The sequence below is a fragment of the Mytilus trossulus genome, chromosome 1, assembly GCF_036588685.1.
Source record: "Mytilus trossulus isolate FHL-02 chromosome 1, PNRI_Mtr1.1.1.hap1, whole genome shotgun sequence".
NCBI lineage: Eukaryota > Metazoa > Mollusca > Bivalvia > Mytilida > Mytilidae > Mytilus > Mytilus trossulus.
Window position 1 is genome coordinate 80916667 of NC_086373.1, and position 14234 is coordinate 80930900.

The 14234-nt window shown below is 32.3% G+C and overlaps 1 protein-coding gene across 2 annotated transcripts in view; it reads left to right on the forward strand.

Annotated features, from left to right (window-relative positions):
- The window catches only part of LOC134686786 (universal stress protein YxiE-like), a 73551-nt gene extending 59655 nt beyond the window's left edge, over positions 1 to 13896 (forward strand). The window contains exons 1-4 of one of the 2 annotated variants that reach the window (XM_063546563.1): positions 5605 to 5800; positions 11815 to 11898; positions 12500 to 12591; positions 13392 to 13896. In XM_063546563.1, the coding sequence (XP_063402633.1) occupies positions 5743 to 5800; positions 11815 to 11898; positions 12500 to 12591; positions 13392 to 13598 (441 nt within the window). In that variant the 5' untranslated portion in view covers positions 5605 to 5742 and the 3' untranslated portion in view covers positions 13599 to 13896. Of the gene's footprint in view, positions 1 to 5604; positions 5801 to 11814; positions 11899 to 12499; positions 12592 to 13391 lie in introns of those variants that run through there. The other variant, XM_063546555.1, reaches the window with a different exon arrangement.
- The last annotated feature ends 338 nt before the right edge of the window (positions 13897 to 14234 follow it).

The window sequence follows — 14234 nt, forward strand, 5'->3', positions numbered from 1 at the left end:
ATATCCGATATCATTTGTGAAATGGTTATTCCATAACGGCCAACCAACTCGTGATGACGTCCGTAAAATTTACGAAGGGATGATTTCAACTTCACCATTTGGAACTCTTGGTTTAAAAGCTTACTTGTAAGCAGCAACCCTCTATCAAGAAAATCATAATAGGAAATGCAAGCACGGGAATATCGTATCAATTGGAAGATATATACCCCGTATGCAGGTGCTGCTGGAATGTTGCTACTTAGAAATGGAAAGTTCACAATTGGAAAGCTGAAATCATCTCTTTTGTCGTAAAGTTTTGTTTTCAACCGACCCTCATTGTCAATTTCTAGATGTAAGTCAAGATATGAAGCCGACTTAACTGTATCTGTAGTATCCTTTATCTCTAGTTCGATGGGATAGATTCGTTCCACATAGTCACCAAATTTTGAATGGTTTAGTGAAAGCACATCATCTATATAGCGGAAAGTAGAGTTAAAGGATATTGCTAAGTTCTTATCTTTCTTCCTAAGAAGTTCCTGCATGAAGTCAGCCTCATAATAATAAAGAAACAAGTCGGCAAGTAGCGGGGCACAGTTTGTTCCCATTGGAATGCCGACAGTCTGTTGAAAAACACGTCCTCCGAACGTAACAAATATGTTGTCAATCAAGAAATCAAGCATCTTGATAATATCAGTTTCAGAGATTTTTTTGTTTGAATCAGAGTGCATGATTCTTTACAAAGTAGGATTTATCCCTCCCTAAGACAAGATACTTCTATCTACGTTGGCCATTTTCATAAATTGTTGATTTTAAAAAAATATAAAAAAACCGGGTGATATATATAGACGAAACCGGGTGTTGTGTAGTAAACAACAATGACGAAACCGGTGTATTTTTATTTGACATGACCCATTTCTTTCGTTCCATACACATAAATACAAGTATTGAGATGCTCATAATAGATATAGGAAGATGTGGTGTGAGTGCCAATGAGACAACTCTCCATCCAAATAACAATTTAAAAATTAAACCATTATAGGTTAAAGTACGGCCTTCAACACGGAGCCTTGGCTCACACCGAACAACAAGCTATAAAGGGCCCCAAAATTACTAGTGTAAAACCATTCAAACGGGAAAACCAACGGTCTAATCTATATAAACAAAACGAGAAACGAGAAACACGTATATTCATAATGACTAGTTTTGCAATCTCTGTGTCAGTATCTATCTTCCCGTACCTTTCTTTCCGTACAATGTGAACAATTTAAAGAGAAATTAAACAATTTCGAGGCAAGGTTCACTCAATTCGTCATTTTGACGTGCATTTTGACTTATTTCTCCGTTAATGTAGAACGGTTGTAGAAAATATTGCATCTCACAATAGAAAATAGTTGTATATGTATTTATATTCTTCGATATCATTAACAAAATAAGAAAATAAGGAGAAACCTATCTTTCTTCTGTATATTGATGTTCCGTCATTGTGCCGGATCATAGATACCATCGAGTCCGATCAATTTCTGCCGGTGTGGTTTAGACACACTTGACATAACGCCGAATAAAAGCTTATTGTCATGGGTCGCCTACTACAAATTTACTCTTCAATGATGCAGGAAACTTTGTAACATTTACATTTTTTTGCTGATGACACGTGCTCTTCGTTTTGGTAATCTAGGAAATAAATAATGGTTGAGTGTATATGAGTCAACGATTTCATTGAATACTTGAAAACAAAGCATGATAAATCTCTTGACGATAACTTTGTCGGAAAGTCTCGGAAAATTGATATGGCTTTTATCATATTTATTACATTCGGTGGTAAACAAATGGATTTGAAATATGATATTTGTTTCACTGTTTACAGATATAAGGCATTCAAACAGATCAGTTACTCTTTTTAACCAAATTACGAATGCAAATTCAAATTTAATCATTTGACTCCTTATTTTTGTGACATCTACAATTATAATTGCTTTATAATCAAAAAGAAAAAGAAAAGTAATTGATGGCGTTCACACACAAACGAAATAAAGATCATACCAGTTATTGGCTTATTGCTTATAAATCAAATGATAACAGTTCACTTTCCTGAATCATAAATACTCTTTAATTGATTGATATGCTCATTTCCTATAGGATGTCGGATGTCAAAATGACTGTATCATGCGAACTTTCCATTAATATTCACTATCCTAAATATTACATAGACAAGAGCAGATTATACTTTTGTAACATTATGCTCTGTCCTTGGCACAAGTCGTAAAAAATACACATGTCCTGAGCTTGGTTGCATTTCATAATGATCAGCATGTATAAATGCAAAAATACGGTAACCTATATTTGTTAATGTTTGTGTCATTTTGGTCTTTTGTGGATAGTTGTCTCTTTGGCAATCATACCACATCTTCTTTTTTATATAACATTTAATTACAAATTTTTTTATTTTTTTTTATTTTAAATTTTACCAGTTTCATGATTCTGAGATAGTCATCTTTAAGACATCCTAGGCATTGTCATACTTATACAATTGCAAGTTCAAATTCGCAATCATACCACATCTTCTTTTTTATATAACATTTAATTACAATTTTTTATATTTTTTTTTATTTTAAATTTTACCAGTTTCATGATTCTGAGATAGTCATCTTTAAGACATCCTAGGCATTGTCATACTTATACAATTGCAAGTTCAAATTCAAAGTTTTATGTTGAGTCGTAATACTCATTTATTATAAAGGGATTATAAACACTTGTAACCGAGAAGATATACATTTATCCTTGTCATTATTGTTTAACAAGAAAAGACAAGACGTATGATAAGACAATGCTTTTGTAATTCAAGTATCAGCTCATTTAAACATTTACTTCATTTTTGTATATATAGATAAAAGAAGATGTGGTAAGAGTGCCAATGAGACAACTCTCCATCCAAGTCACAATTTATAAAAGTAAACCATTGAAGGTAAAATAATAGATTAGACCGTTGGTTTTCCCGTTTGAATGGTTTTACACTAGTAATTTTGGGGCCCTTTATAGCTTGTTGTTCGGTGTGAGCCATGGTTCCGTGTTGAAGGCCGTACTTTAACCTATAATGGTTTACTTTTTAAATTGTTATTTGAATGGAGAGTAGTCTCATTGTCACTCACACCACAACTTCCTATATCCATTGAAGATAAAAGTACGGTCTTCAACACGGAACCGTGGATCACATCGAACAGCAATCTATACAGGGCCCCCAAAATAGCTAATGTAAAACCATTCAAACGGGGAAAACCAACGATCTAATCTATATAAAAAACGAGGAACGAGAAACACTAATGAACCACATCAACAAACGAAAACTGCTTAAGATCAGATTCCTGACTTAGAATAGCTGCACACAATTGCAGTTTGTTTAAACGTTATAATAGGTACCAACCTTCACCCTTATCTGTAACACTATGCATAATTAAAAAGGTAAAAAAATGAGCAATACTGTTCAATACAAAGGGCGTTACAAATAATTAGTTTAAACGTTCGAACAATTGATTAACCCAGCCTAAGAATAACATCGCCTATAGTATATCAAAATAAACAACCAATTTGGGAATGTGATAGCCAATAATCAAAATGTAGCTAAGTGCTCTATTATTTTTCTCTTTAGAAAAGCTCAATGGATTTGCAATAGAATGAGGTATATGTCTATAAAAAAATGTTTCATGAATATTAACAACACCCCTGACATTTACTTATTAACTATTGTTTTGCCTTCTCAATGTTTTTACAAGTGATTGGTTAAGGACACCCTTAATCGAATATCACTATTGTTTATAGTTTCGAGTTGATGTCAGCATTTGGTAAACCGATACAATTTGTTTAGAATGGTCCCATGTTAACGCATGAACAACATTGTATATCCATATACCCGTAGCCAAGGGGGGGGGGGGGGATAGGGTCGGACGAACCCTCCGTTGAAACCAAATAAGCAACGTTCTTTTCAAATCAGGACTGTTTAAGTCAAGTTCCTGAAACAAAATACCTCCCCCGCCCTCTTTTGGAAATTCCTGGCTACGGGCCTGATATCGTAGATCTACTTTGGTGACATTGCTTTGTTGTGTTGCTAGACTCAGTTTATCTCGTATTTCCCTTTATTCATACCTTACACATTTTTAAGATATTCAATTTCTACATGTTTTAGATACAAATAATTCAAGTATAAGCTTTAAGACTGTACTATTAGGTATAAATTTAAAACATTTAATGTTCGAACAATATGTTGTAGAATATTAAGCTTTCTCGCCTTGACAAGGACTGGCGCCATGTGAACAGTTTAGATTTCAAATCGTTCCAAATAAAAAAAAAGTTAAGGCTATCCATAATTTATCATTGCTGACTGGTGCATTTTATTACGTCTCCGAACAATTTACTTTGGACTTGTTGAGGCCATGTAACGTCAACAGAGCGGAATTCATTTGGAAAACATGTAAATCGCCTCCAGACCTGAAGCGGCAAGATTCTCTCTCGAAATCGTAAAAAATCCATTTTCAATTAAAGAAAACATACATCATTCTATTCCTTCATCGATTATGCAACTTGTATGTATTCACGTATTAACTGCACAAAAGAAAGCTTTGTGTTCATTAACCCACATATTACAGAAGTGTTATTTCAGTACACACTTGCGTCAAGTCTAAGTAATAGCATGCATTATTTAATGTAACCGGTTCTTTTGGAACTAGAGTTTCTGTTTTCTTCTCCAAAAGATAAGAGTATGGACCAAATCCATTTTTTCTTTAAATTAAATATGCTGAAATATTTTAACAAAGTATCTGTGGAAAAATTATAAAACACATAATTCGACAGCTCAAAGGACACTTTTTTCTGGATAGCTGAAATGCCAATTAAAACTAAAGAGATTCTTACATGGGTCAGATAACTATATAATCTATGTAAATTCCTACATATCGTTGTATCCATAATATGAATGATATTTTAAATAGGATGTCAAACTTAATGGAAGTTTTTGTACTAGTACTTATCATTTATAGTTGAATGTCTTATATACTGACCATTAACTGTTGTCTTTTCTAACTTGCCTTACGATGTTGGCATTTATATGTTTGAGGGTCATATGGTGACCTATATTTCAATGTCCTTTTTATTGTTTTATTCGTTATATAATACATATCTACGCAGTTGCATAGCACAATTGTATACAATAGGTATATATTACAATACTTAAATGGGGAAGAATATCATATTTGTATGGTTAAATGTAAATCGTGAAACATCCAGTTTGAATCTGTTTATGCAAGTTACATAAAAAATAATGCATAACTACATGTATATTATGCGAGGTAAAAAAATACTTTTTGTCCCAGCTAGTAAATGGACGCAAAACGAAACAAGTAACACAACATTGGCCTACCATACGGAAACAAGACTTTTTTTTTTAAATTAATGTTGATTGAATTTTTTATTATTTTAGTATGTTGTTTCAACAGATCATGCAGCTTTTTCTAGAAGATAACATTTTCTGATCGATATCAGATTACGATATATAATATGATAATAATTTACGCATTGATTTTTCTCCACAGTAAACTTGTGTATACAAACATTTTAACCCAAAATTAGTATTTTTTTCGCAAAATTTTAAAATCTTATTTGAAAGACGATAACCGAGTGGAAATTTTTGTTAGTGATTGTCGAAGTGTGGAAATAAAACGTAGTACAGATTTGGGTCAGTTATTAATATATTATCAGTCAACAACTATAGTTAACATGGCGAAAGTTGTTATATGTTTAGATGGAAGTCAGTATGCTGAGGATGCATATAACTGTGAGTATGACAAATATTGTTTGGCTAAATGTCATATGTAACATGTTCACGTTTATCGTGAAGTTACGCGAATTATTTATGGAATGTTTAATATCGACCAGGTATAGAGTAGCCATTGACATACTTAATACGCATATTTGTACAATTATGCTATTTTCTGAGGAACAATGACAAGGGATACTGGTACGAGATGAGCTCTCCTTCACTTTTCACTAAGATTCCCCCCATTTTTTGCCCGACACATGTTGATTTGTGGTTAGATACACATAAAAATCAATGCCGGTATCAACTCGCAGTTTCCGTATCATGGACCCTCATCCTCTTTTCTGCACTAAATTTAGCATATTATTTGGGTTTTTTATTGGAATTATTGACTTTATTTTGAATTTCTATTTAAAACAAACTATGCTATATGTATGTTTATGTGTTGTATACACGTTTTTGTTTTGTAAATTGTATGTGTGGACGGTACAAAGTGTATATTTGTAGTACATTGTTTATTATTAATTCTACACGTCACATGTACACAAGGCTTATATAAATATCTATCATTATGACCACATGTATGAAGCCTTCATGCATTATCACGTTTCACCTTCATTCCTCTTGTCTTAAATAATCCTGACCCGTTTCGTGTTTTGAATCAAAATTAATGTAATATTTTAGCGGTCATCGAGTAATGATTATAATTGTCAAATCATTTTTCTACCAGTACCGTACAGGAAATAATATATAAAAAAATAAGTTTGCTTGCCAAATATGGTCGGATCATTTCTAAAGCTTTACCATAACATTGGACTTTTTCTTGTACGAGAGGTGGTGGGTATCTCTTTTTATACGACCGCAAAATTTGAAAAAATTTTCGTCGTATATTGCTATCACGTTGGCGTCGTCGTCGTCGTCGTCGTCGTCGTCCGAATACTTTTAGTTTTCGCACTCTAACTTTAGTAAAAATGAATAGAATTCTGTGAAATTTTAACACAAGGTTCATGTCCACAAAAGGAAGGTTGGTATCGATTTTAGGAGTTTTGGTTCCAACATTTTAGGAATAAGGGGTCAAAAAGGGCCCAAATAAGCATTTTCTTGGTTTTCGCACTATAACTATAGTTAATGTTAATAAAAATCTATGAAATTTTGACACAAGGTTTATGACCACATAAGAAAGGTTGGGATTGTTTTTGGGAGTTTTGGTTTCAACAGTTTAGGAATTAGGGGCCAAAAAAGGGCCCAAATAAGCATTATTCTTGGTTTTCGCACAATAACTTTAGTTTAAGTAAATAGAAATCAATGAAATTTAAACACAATGTTTATGACCACAAAAGGAAGGTTGGTATTGATTTTGGGAGTTTTGGTCCCAACAGTTTAGGAATAAGGGGCCCAAAGGGTCCAAAATTAAACTTTGTTTGATTTCATCAAAATTGAATAATTTGGGTTCTTTGATATGCCGAATCTAACTGTATATGTAGATTCTTCATTTTTGGTCCCGTTTTCATATTGGTCTACATTAAGGTCCAAAGGGTCCAAAATTAAACTTAGTTTGATTTTGACAAAAAAATGAATTGGTTGGGTTCTTTGATATTCTGAATCTAAAAATGTACTTAGATTCTTGATTATTGGCCCAGTTTTCAAGTTGGTCCAAATCGGGGTCCAAAATTAAACTTTGTTTGATTTCATCAAAAATTGAATAAATGGGGTTCTTTGATATGCCAAATCTAACCGTGTATGTAGATTCTTCATTTTTGGTCCTGTTTTCAAATTGGTCTACATTAAAGTCCAAAGGGTCCAAAATTAAACTTAGTTTGATTTTAAACAAAAATTGAAATCTTGGGGTTCTTTGATATGCTGAAACCAAACATGTACTTAGATTTTTGATAATGGGCCCAGTTTTCAAGTTGGTCCAAATCAGGATCTAAAATTATTATATTAAGTATTGTGCAATAGCAAGTCTTTTCAATTGCAAAGTATTGCACAATGGCAAGAAATATATCTAATTGCACAATATTGTGAAATAGTAAATTTTGTTTTTAGTTAGAGTTATCTTTCTTTGTCCAGAATAGTAAGCAAGAAATATCTAATTGCACAATATTGTGCAATAGCAAGAATTTTTTTTATTGGAGTTATCTTTCTTTGTCCAGAATCAACTTAAATCTTTGTTATATACAATATACAATGTATGTTCACTTTTACTACCAACTGATAATTATAGTATAACTAATCGCCGTATTTGAATATAAAAAATAAGACAACGCGTGACCGAACGGCGCATGGATTAAACGAGTGCGCAGCACGAGTTTAATCCATAGCGGCGTTCGGTCACAAGTTGTCTTATTTTTGATATTCAAATACTGCGATTAGTTATACTTTTTATTACATTGTCAAATTGGTTTTTTTTTATGGAAATTAATGTAGAAAATGTAAGGAACTATATGGTTTTCCTACGCATGTTTTGTTTCGACGTTATCGACGTCTTGACAACGCCTATTGTTGTATGACGTCAGAGAGTGAAATAACCACGTTTATTTCACATGTGAAATTATCGGATTTATCTAACTGGGAAATCAATGTAATTCATTGCAAACAATGTAATAAATTAAAATAATCTTTACCATTCAGTGATAACAAGCAGTTGTTTTACATTTTAATATTTTATGATGTATTTAAATGAGAAGTTATTGTTGCAAACTCCATTAGAAATTTTAATTGAGATTAGTTTTGGAATAAGGGAAAGGGGGATGTGATTAAAAAAATTGGGTTCAATTTTTCTCATTTGAAATTTCATAAATAAAAAGAAAATTTCTTCAAACATTTTTTTGAGAGGATTAATATTCAACAGCATAGTGAATTGCTCTAAGAGAAAACAAAAATTTTAAGTTCATTTGAACACATTCATTCTGTGTCAGAAACCTATGCTGTGTCAACTATTTAATCACAATCCAAATTTAGAGCTGAATCCAGCTTGAATGTTGTGTCCATACTTGCCCCAACCGTTCAGGGTTCAACCTCTGCGGTCGTATAAAGCTACGCCCTGCGGAGCTTCTGGTTTTATTCTTCCGTTCCTTACTCAGTTCAAGAAGTTAAACTTCCCTCTCTGGGTAGTGGTGTTGATTGAGAGGGAGGAGGGGGCATCAGTCTTTTATTACTTATTCCCACTTTTCTACCCATTATTTCAAGGTCTCCTTATCACTGTCCAATCTTTACATGACATGTATGTTGGTCTTAATTCTGTAAAAAAAAACTTGTGTAAGGTTGAATGAGACTTTCTGAAAAAAATAACCAAACTTTTGTTGAGATTTATAAATATAAATTGGATCGTTTCAAAGTGAAAGTTTTGATTTATCAACATATTGCCTATATTGAGCACTTAGTTAGAAGATAAATACACTCAGGCTGTAGTTTATATCGAACATATATATATAGAGATGGTTCTGATTTTATATTTTAAATGTGAAGTTGAAGCTGCTTAAACTATACCTCTAGAAACATATTAACTGCACGTTTACTTTTAAAATAGTTCGTGCAAAAAAAATCATAATGGTATATACTTCTGGATAAAATGCGTTTTGAAGTTTTGTGGTTCAGAAATCATTTAGAATATTCTGGTATTTATTCCACTTGGTTGAATTAGACGCGCATTGTTCCTTAACCCAAACTGAAATCTTACATAAAATAATTTCAATATAAAAGCGTATTTAAAATATATCCTAGGTCGGTCATTAGATTTTGAAAAACATCGTTGTGCATACGAATTGAAGATCAACAGTGCATTTTATTTATACTTAGTATATATCTTAAAAACTTGAAATATTTGAGCAGTCAAGCACGTTAACCCGACTAATGGCAAATATGTTATGTTCACGACATTAAAGTTAAACTCTAGTTTGTTGTGTTTTTCAAAGACCGGTTCAAAATTATCTAACAATGGGTTTGCGTTTCAAACCTGTCCTATGAAGGAATGATAAAGTACATTTATTCAAGACACAAAATTCTTGAAATGAAATTGGTAAACATAAGCTAAGAAACAGCTTTTTAATTGCTATTATTTAACGAAAGATCCAATCCCAACACAGTACAATAACTCAGAATTCAGCAATTGCCAAAAGTTCAAGAACTCACCCCCACTTTCTACCTTGTATGTCACATTAGAGATCTATCTAGATTCTTATACAGCAACATATTTATATATCGAATACAACAAATGTACGAGACTACTAAATATGGGGAAAAGAAAATTTAAAAATACCGTCGTAATGTCCGATAATAGTATTGTTCAACAGATCAAGAGAAGCTACAAACTAGAAAACCAAGAGAGTTGTTGATATATTGTCACAAGCATTAAATAAATTGAATACCAGCTTGTCATAATAAATACGATTGTATAAAGTTAAAATATATAGTACTACTTGACAGAGATTGAGTATTGCCACATTACAAATCTTATAAATTATACGCCTACTTTTTCAATTTAATTGATTTGAATTAAAATATAAAAATCGTTTTATAAGCTACACTTTACTGTTAGATCCCTTGGAGGTGTTGTTTAAGTTAGCACTAGTTGTATATTGTTTATATTTTGAGAAATTATTTAGGGATCATATATTCCTAAATGTATCTGCGTACTTATACAAATCTAGATTTCGAATGATTAGGTTCTAGCTTTTAAAAAGGTTACAATAAGCACTTAATACTAGCAATTTGCTATTCATATTTTTTTACTTTTTTATACATAAGAGTACATAATTTCTCGTTACCACAAAATGATTATGAAGCAGTCTATCCCGCATCAAACTGGAGCTAGTCTGGCATTCCAGACAGTATTCAGAACGTGATGAACACGTGATTAAGCTGTCACTTGATGTCATTCTCGTATTCATTGTCAGATATAATCCCAGTCGTTTAGTCGTTCGTTGTAAACATAGACCACTTAGAATAATCCAGATGATTTCAATTATTAGCTTGTCAAATAAAGACAGGTCGATAAGAATGTCTTCGCAGAATTCTGTATGAGCCTGTAGGATTGTAATTGGTACATGTATAGTATCTCTATAATATGTTGATTGTGATTTAAAATATTTTCAATGCCGCACACGTATGAAATATTGCGGTCTCAAAACTTGGAATCAAAAATACAAATAAATAAAATGAGCGAATATGTATAGGATTTATATTGTTTAAAAGAAAATTTTATAGTTTACTTTTTATGGTGGTGGTGGTAATGTTTTTTTTTTATGAAACTACCTTAAGTACTTCTATGTGGTAAAGGTACCACCGAGGAAATGGAGGAGACGGTCTGATTTCGTTCAGGGTGGGGGAAAATTACTTTACAATCATTCGTAAACCTTCCTTGTAAACTTTATTAAAGCAGAGATAATGAAAAGAAGACGGTCTTCGCTCTTTCAATTTGCGTTTACCATGGTGAATGATCTTAAATTTTAATTGTCATTGTGGTACTTATCAAAAGTACCCGTATTATGCTTACCTTGATATGGTACTGTTTATCAAGGGTCGCACTTTTGTATTATTATAACAAAACAGGGCAGTATATATGATTCTCTTACCTGGGTTTTTATAAATTGAATACTTTGTAAGAATGATATTCTTATTGTGTTATTTATGAAGAGGATAAGATAACCTCTAGAGTGATATTGAGGATACTTATACGATTGTATCTCTTCGTGATGATCTGTAGAGAAGATGAAATCACGTGCACTGATGCAACATTGCCCACAGTTTGAACATGCAGAAAAAGATCTAATATTACTGCTAGGTTTTTTTTTCACGAATTATACTTTTTACTTGTATGTTTGTCTACCAAACACAATTTAGTCCATGAAAAATAAAGTTAAGAAGTTGAACGCGTTGAAAATATAAGAAGAAACGGTTTATTTTAGTTTTGGACTGTTTCAAACGGGGGGATTCTTGTTGAGAGAGGAAGAAGGGAAATTTATAATAATTCATTAATTCACTGTATATTAGAGGATAGTTATCTGTATATAATTTTTTCCTACCATTTTCAGGGTATGTCCAGAACTTCCACCAAGCCGGAAACAAAGTTCTTTTTCTGCACAGCCCTGAAAGTTACATTAACGCAACTACCATGAGTAAGTAAAGGCATATTCAAAACAAAACATATGAGACATCCATTTTAATTGGTAGTGACGTTTATTACCGACAATACGACTATCTGGGGTTATTATAAAGGGTTTTAAGAGTTGGCTGCATTTGAATGTCATGTGGATCTTAATAAACATGATAAAAGATCATAAAACATTTTACTAGCAGGGGTAGTTATGATAAAACATTTCCAGAGATCAGTTATAATTGTTTGTTGAATTTATACAGGTTCCTCTAAAAATATTTAAGTACTGTACAGTTCCAAAATATAGAAGAAGAGGTACAATGAACTGTTAAATGTATAAGCAAGAGAAATATGTAATTCAAACAGAGGAACTTTATACATAGCATGAAAGTGTGATAAATATATAGAGAATTTAATTAAAAATATACCCATCCGAAAACAAAGATAAGCTTCATAAATTACATTTGTCAAGAACCGGGTTTATGCTTGACTATCTATTATTGTCTTGTTCTTCTTAAACATGTATTTGAAAGTGACGAAAATATATATAGCTGTAAGTAACACTGGTATAAATTGATTCATCGAATGTTTATTTTTACCTACACTTTAATTATCTTCAATAGGTCCCGGAAGAGTTCTAGAATGTCAAAGAGAGGCTGATGCAAAAACTTCTGAGTTAAAGGCCAAATTTATATCCAAAGCCAATGCAGATAATGTATGTACACATAGTATGTTATGTAAACGTTTACAGGATCCTACATATTACAAGTAGTTTACTGTTATCAACATGTCACTGAAATGTATAATATACGATGCAAAATATGCAAAACAAAGTAAATCTGCTTTAATCCAGAAAAGTCTTGGTACTAAATTATTCAAAAACTAATTACAGTACTATCGAACGAAAATAGTTTTTATCAATAAGGAGCAATCAAGACAGATTTAATAAGTTGCAAGCATCGTATGCTTAACGTATGCCTTAAATTATGAAGTTGTGTTAATTCAAAGCAATGTCATTTACTCAGTAACATATTTCCAAAAATTACGTTTTATGTGATGTTTCAGGCCAATATATTGGATATTCGACACCCTTTACAAACGTTTTAGTCACATCAACATAAAAATCCAAAACGTGAAAGCATTATCCGACTAGGGAAATGCAGTTGAACATAATTGAAATAACCCATCAGACAAGAATGGTCTCAGCATAAACGATTTTAACAATCAGCATATTCCATGCTTACCATTTCCATTTTCAATTCACCAAAGTATCACACGAGTTCGGTGCGTGACCACAATTTGTTGCGTTATGATTTCTCCGTAAGGGTGAAAACATATCAGTATTGAATAGAGGTAGCCGACTTTTAACAAAAATATGTTAACTTCACTCTGATGTTTATAAGAAGACATTGCGAGTTCATGGACTACTGTTTGACAAATAATTCCAACAAGTACTTGTTGCACATTGACAATATACACCATATGAATTATGAATAATAATCAATTTTGTTTTAGGTTGAAGCTGAATTTGTTGTAGAATCGGCAGAAAAACCCGGTCATGCCATTTGCGAGTTTGCCCAGAAGCATGACGCAACATTTATTGTTACTGGAACTCGTGGAATGGGTAAACTCCGAAGAACACTACTCGGAAGTGTTAGTGACTTTGTTGTTCATCATTCCCATGTACCTGTTTTAGTATGTCGTCATACCAAAGATAAGTAAATAGCGGGAAACATACTTACTCGTCACTATGGTTACCGGGAACAGATGGACTTCAACATGCACTATTTATAGATGGCATAGCGGATACCATTTGGACTGTTTAACATTATGTTGACAAACAAATTGTACCAATGCTTTAGTATTTGGTTAATTTTATGCTTTTGAAAATATACTTTAAACAAAGTTTATATCTAAGGAATTTGTTAGTCAAGGTATTAATATAGCAACTGTGTAACCAATGTAAGCCTATTAAACGTATAAAACAGGGTATATAATAATAAAATATCTATATCAAATATTTATATAGTTATCTTTTGAAGTTACTGATGTAGCTATTTGTGACAGAGAGAGAAAAGAGTGGCGAAAGATACCAGAGGGACAGTCAAACTCACAGATAAAAAACAAACCGACAACGCCATGCTAAAAAAATAAAAAGACAAGCAGACATATAAAAGTGCAGACGACTCAACATATAAAACTAAAGACTAAGCAACACTAACCCCACCCAAAGGTAATTTACATTTTTAGTACGTAATCACAGTTATAAGATTGTATAAAAATGAACATCGATATAAAAAAAATATGTGGTATGAGTGCCAATGAGACAACTCTTCATCCAAGTCACAATCTGTAAAA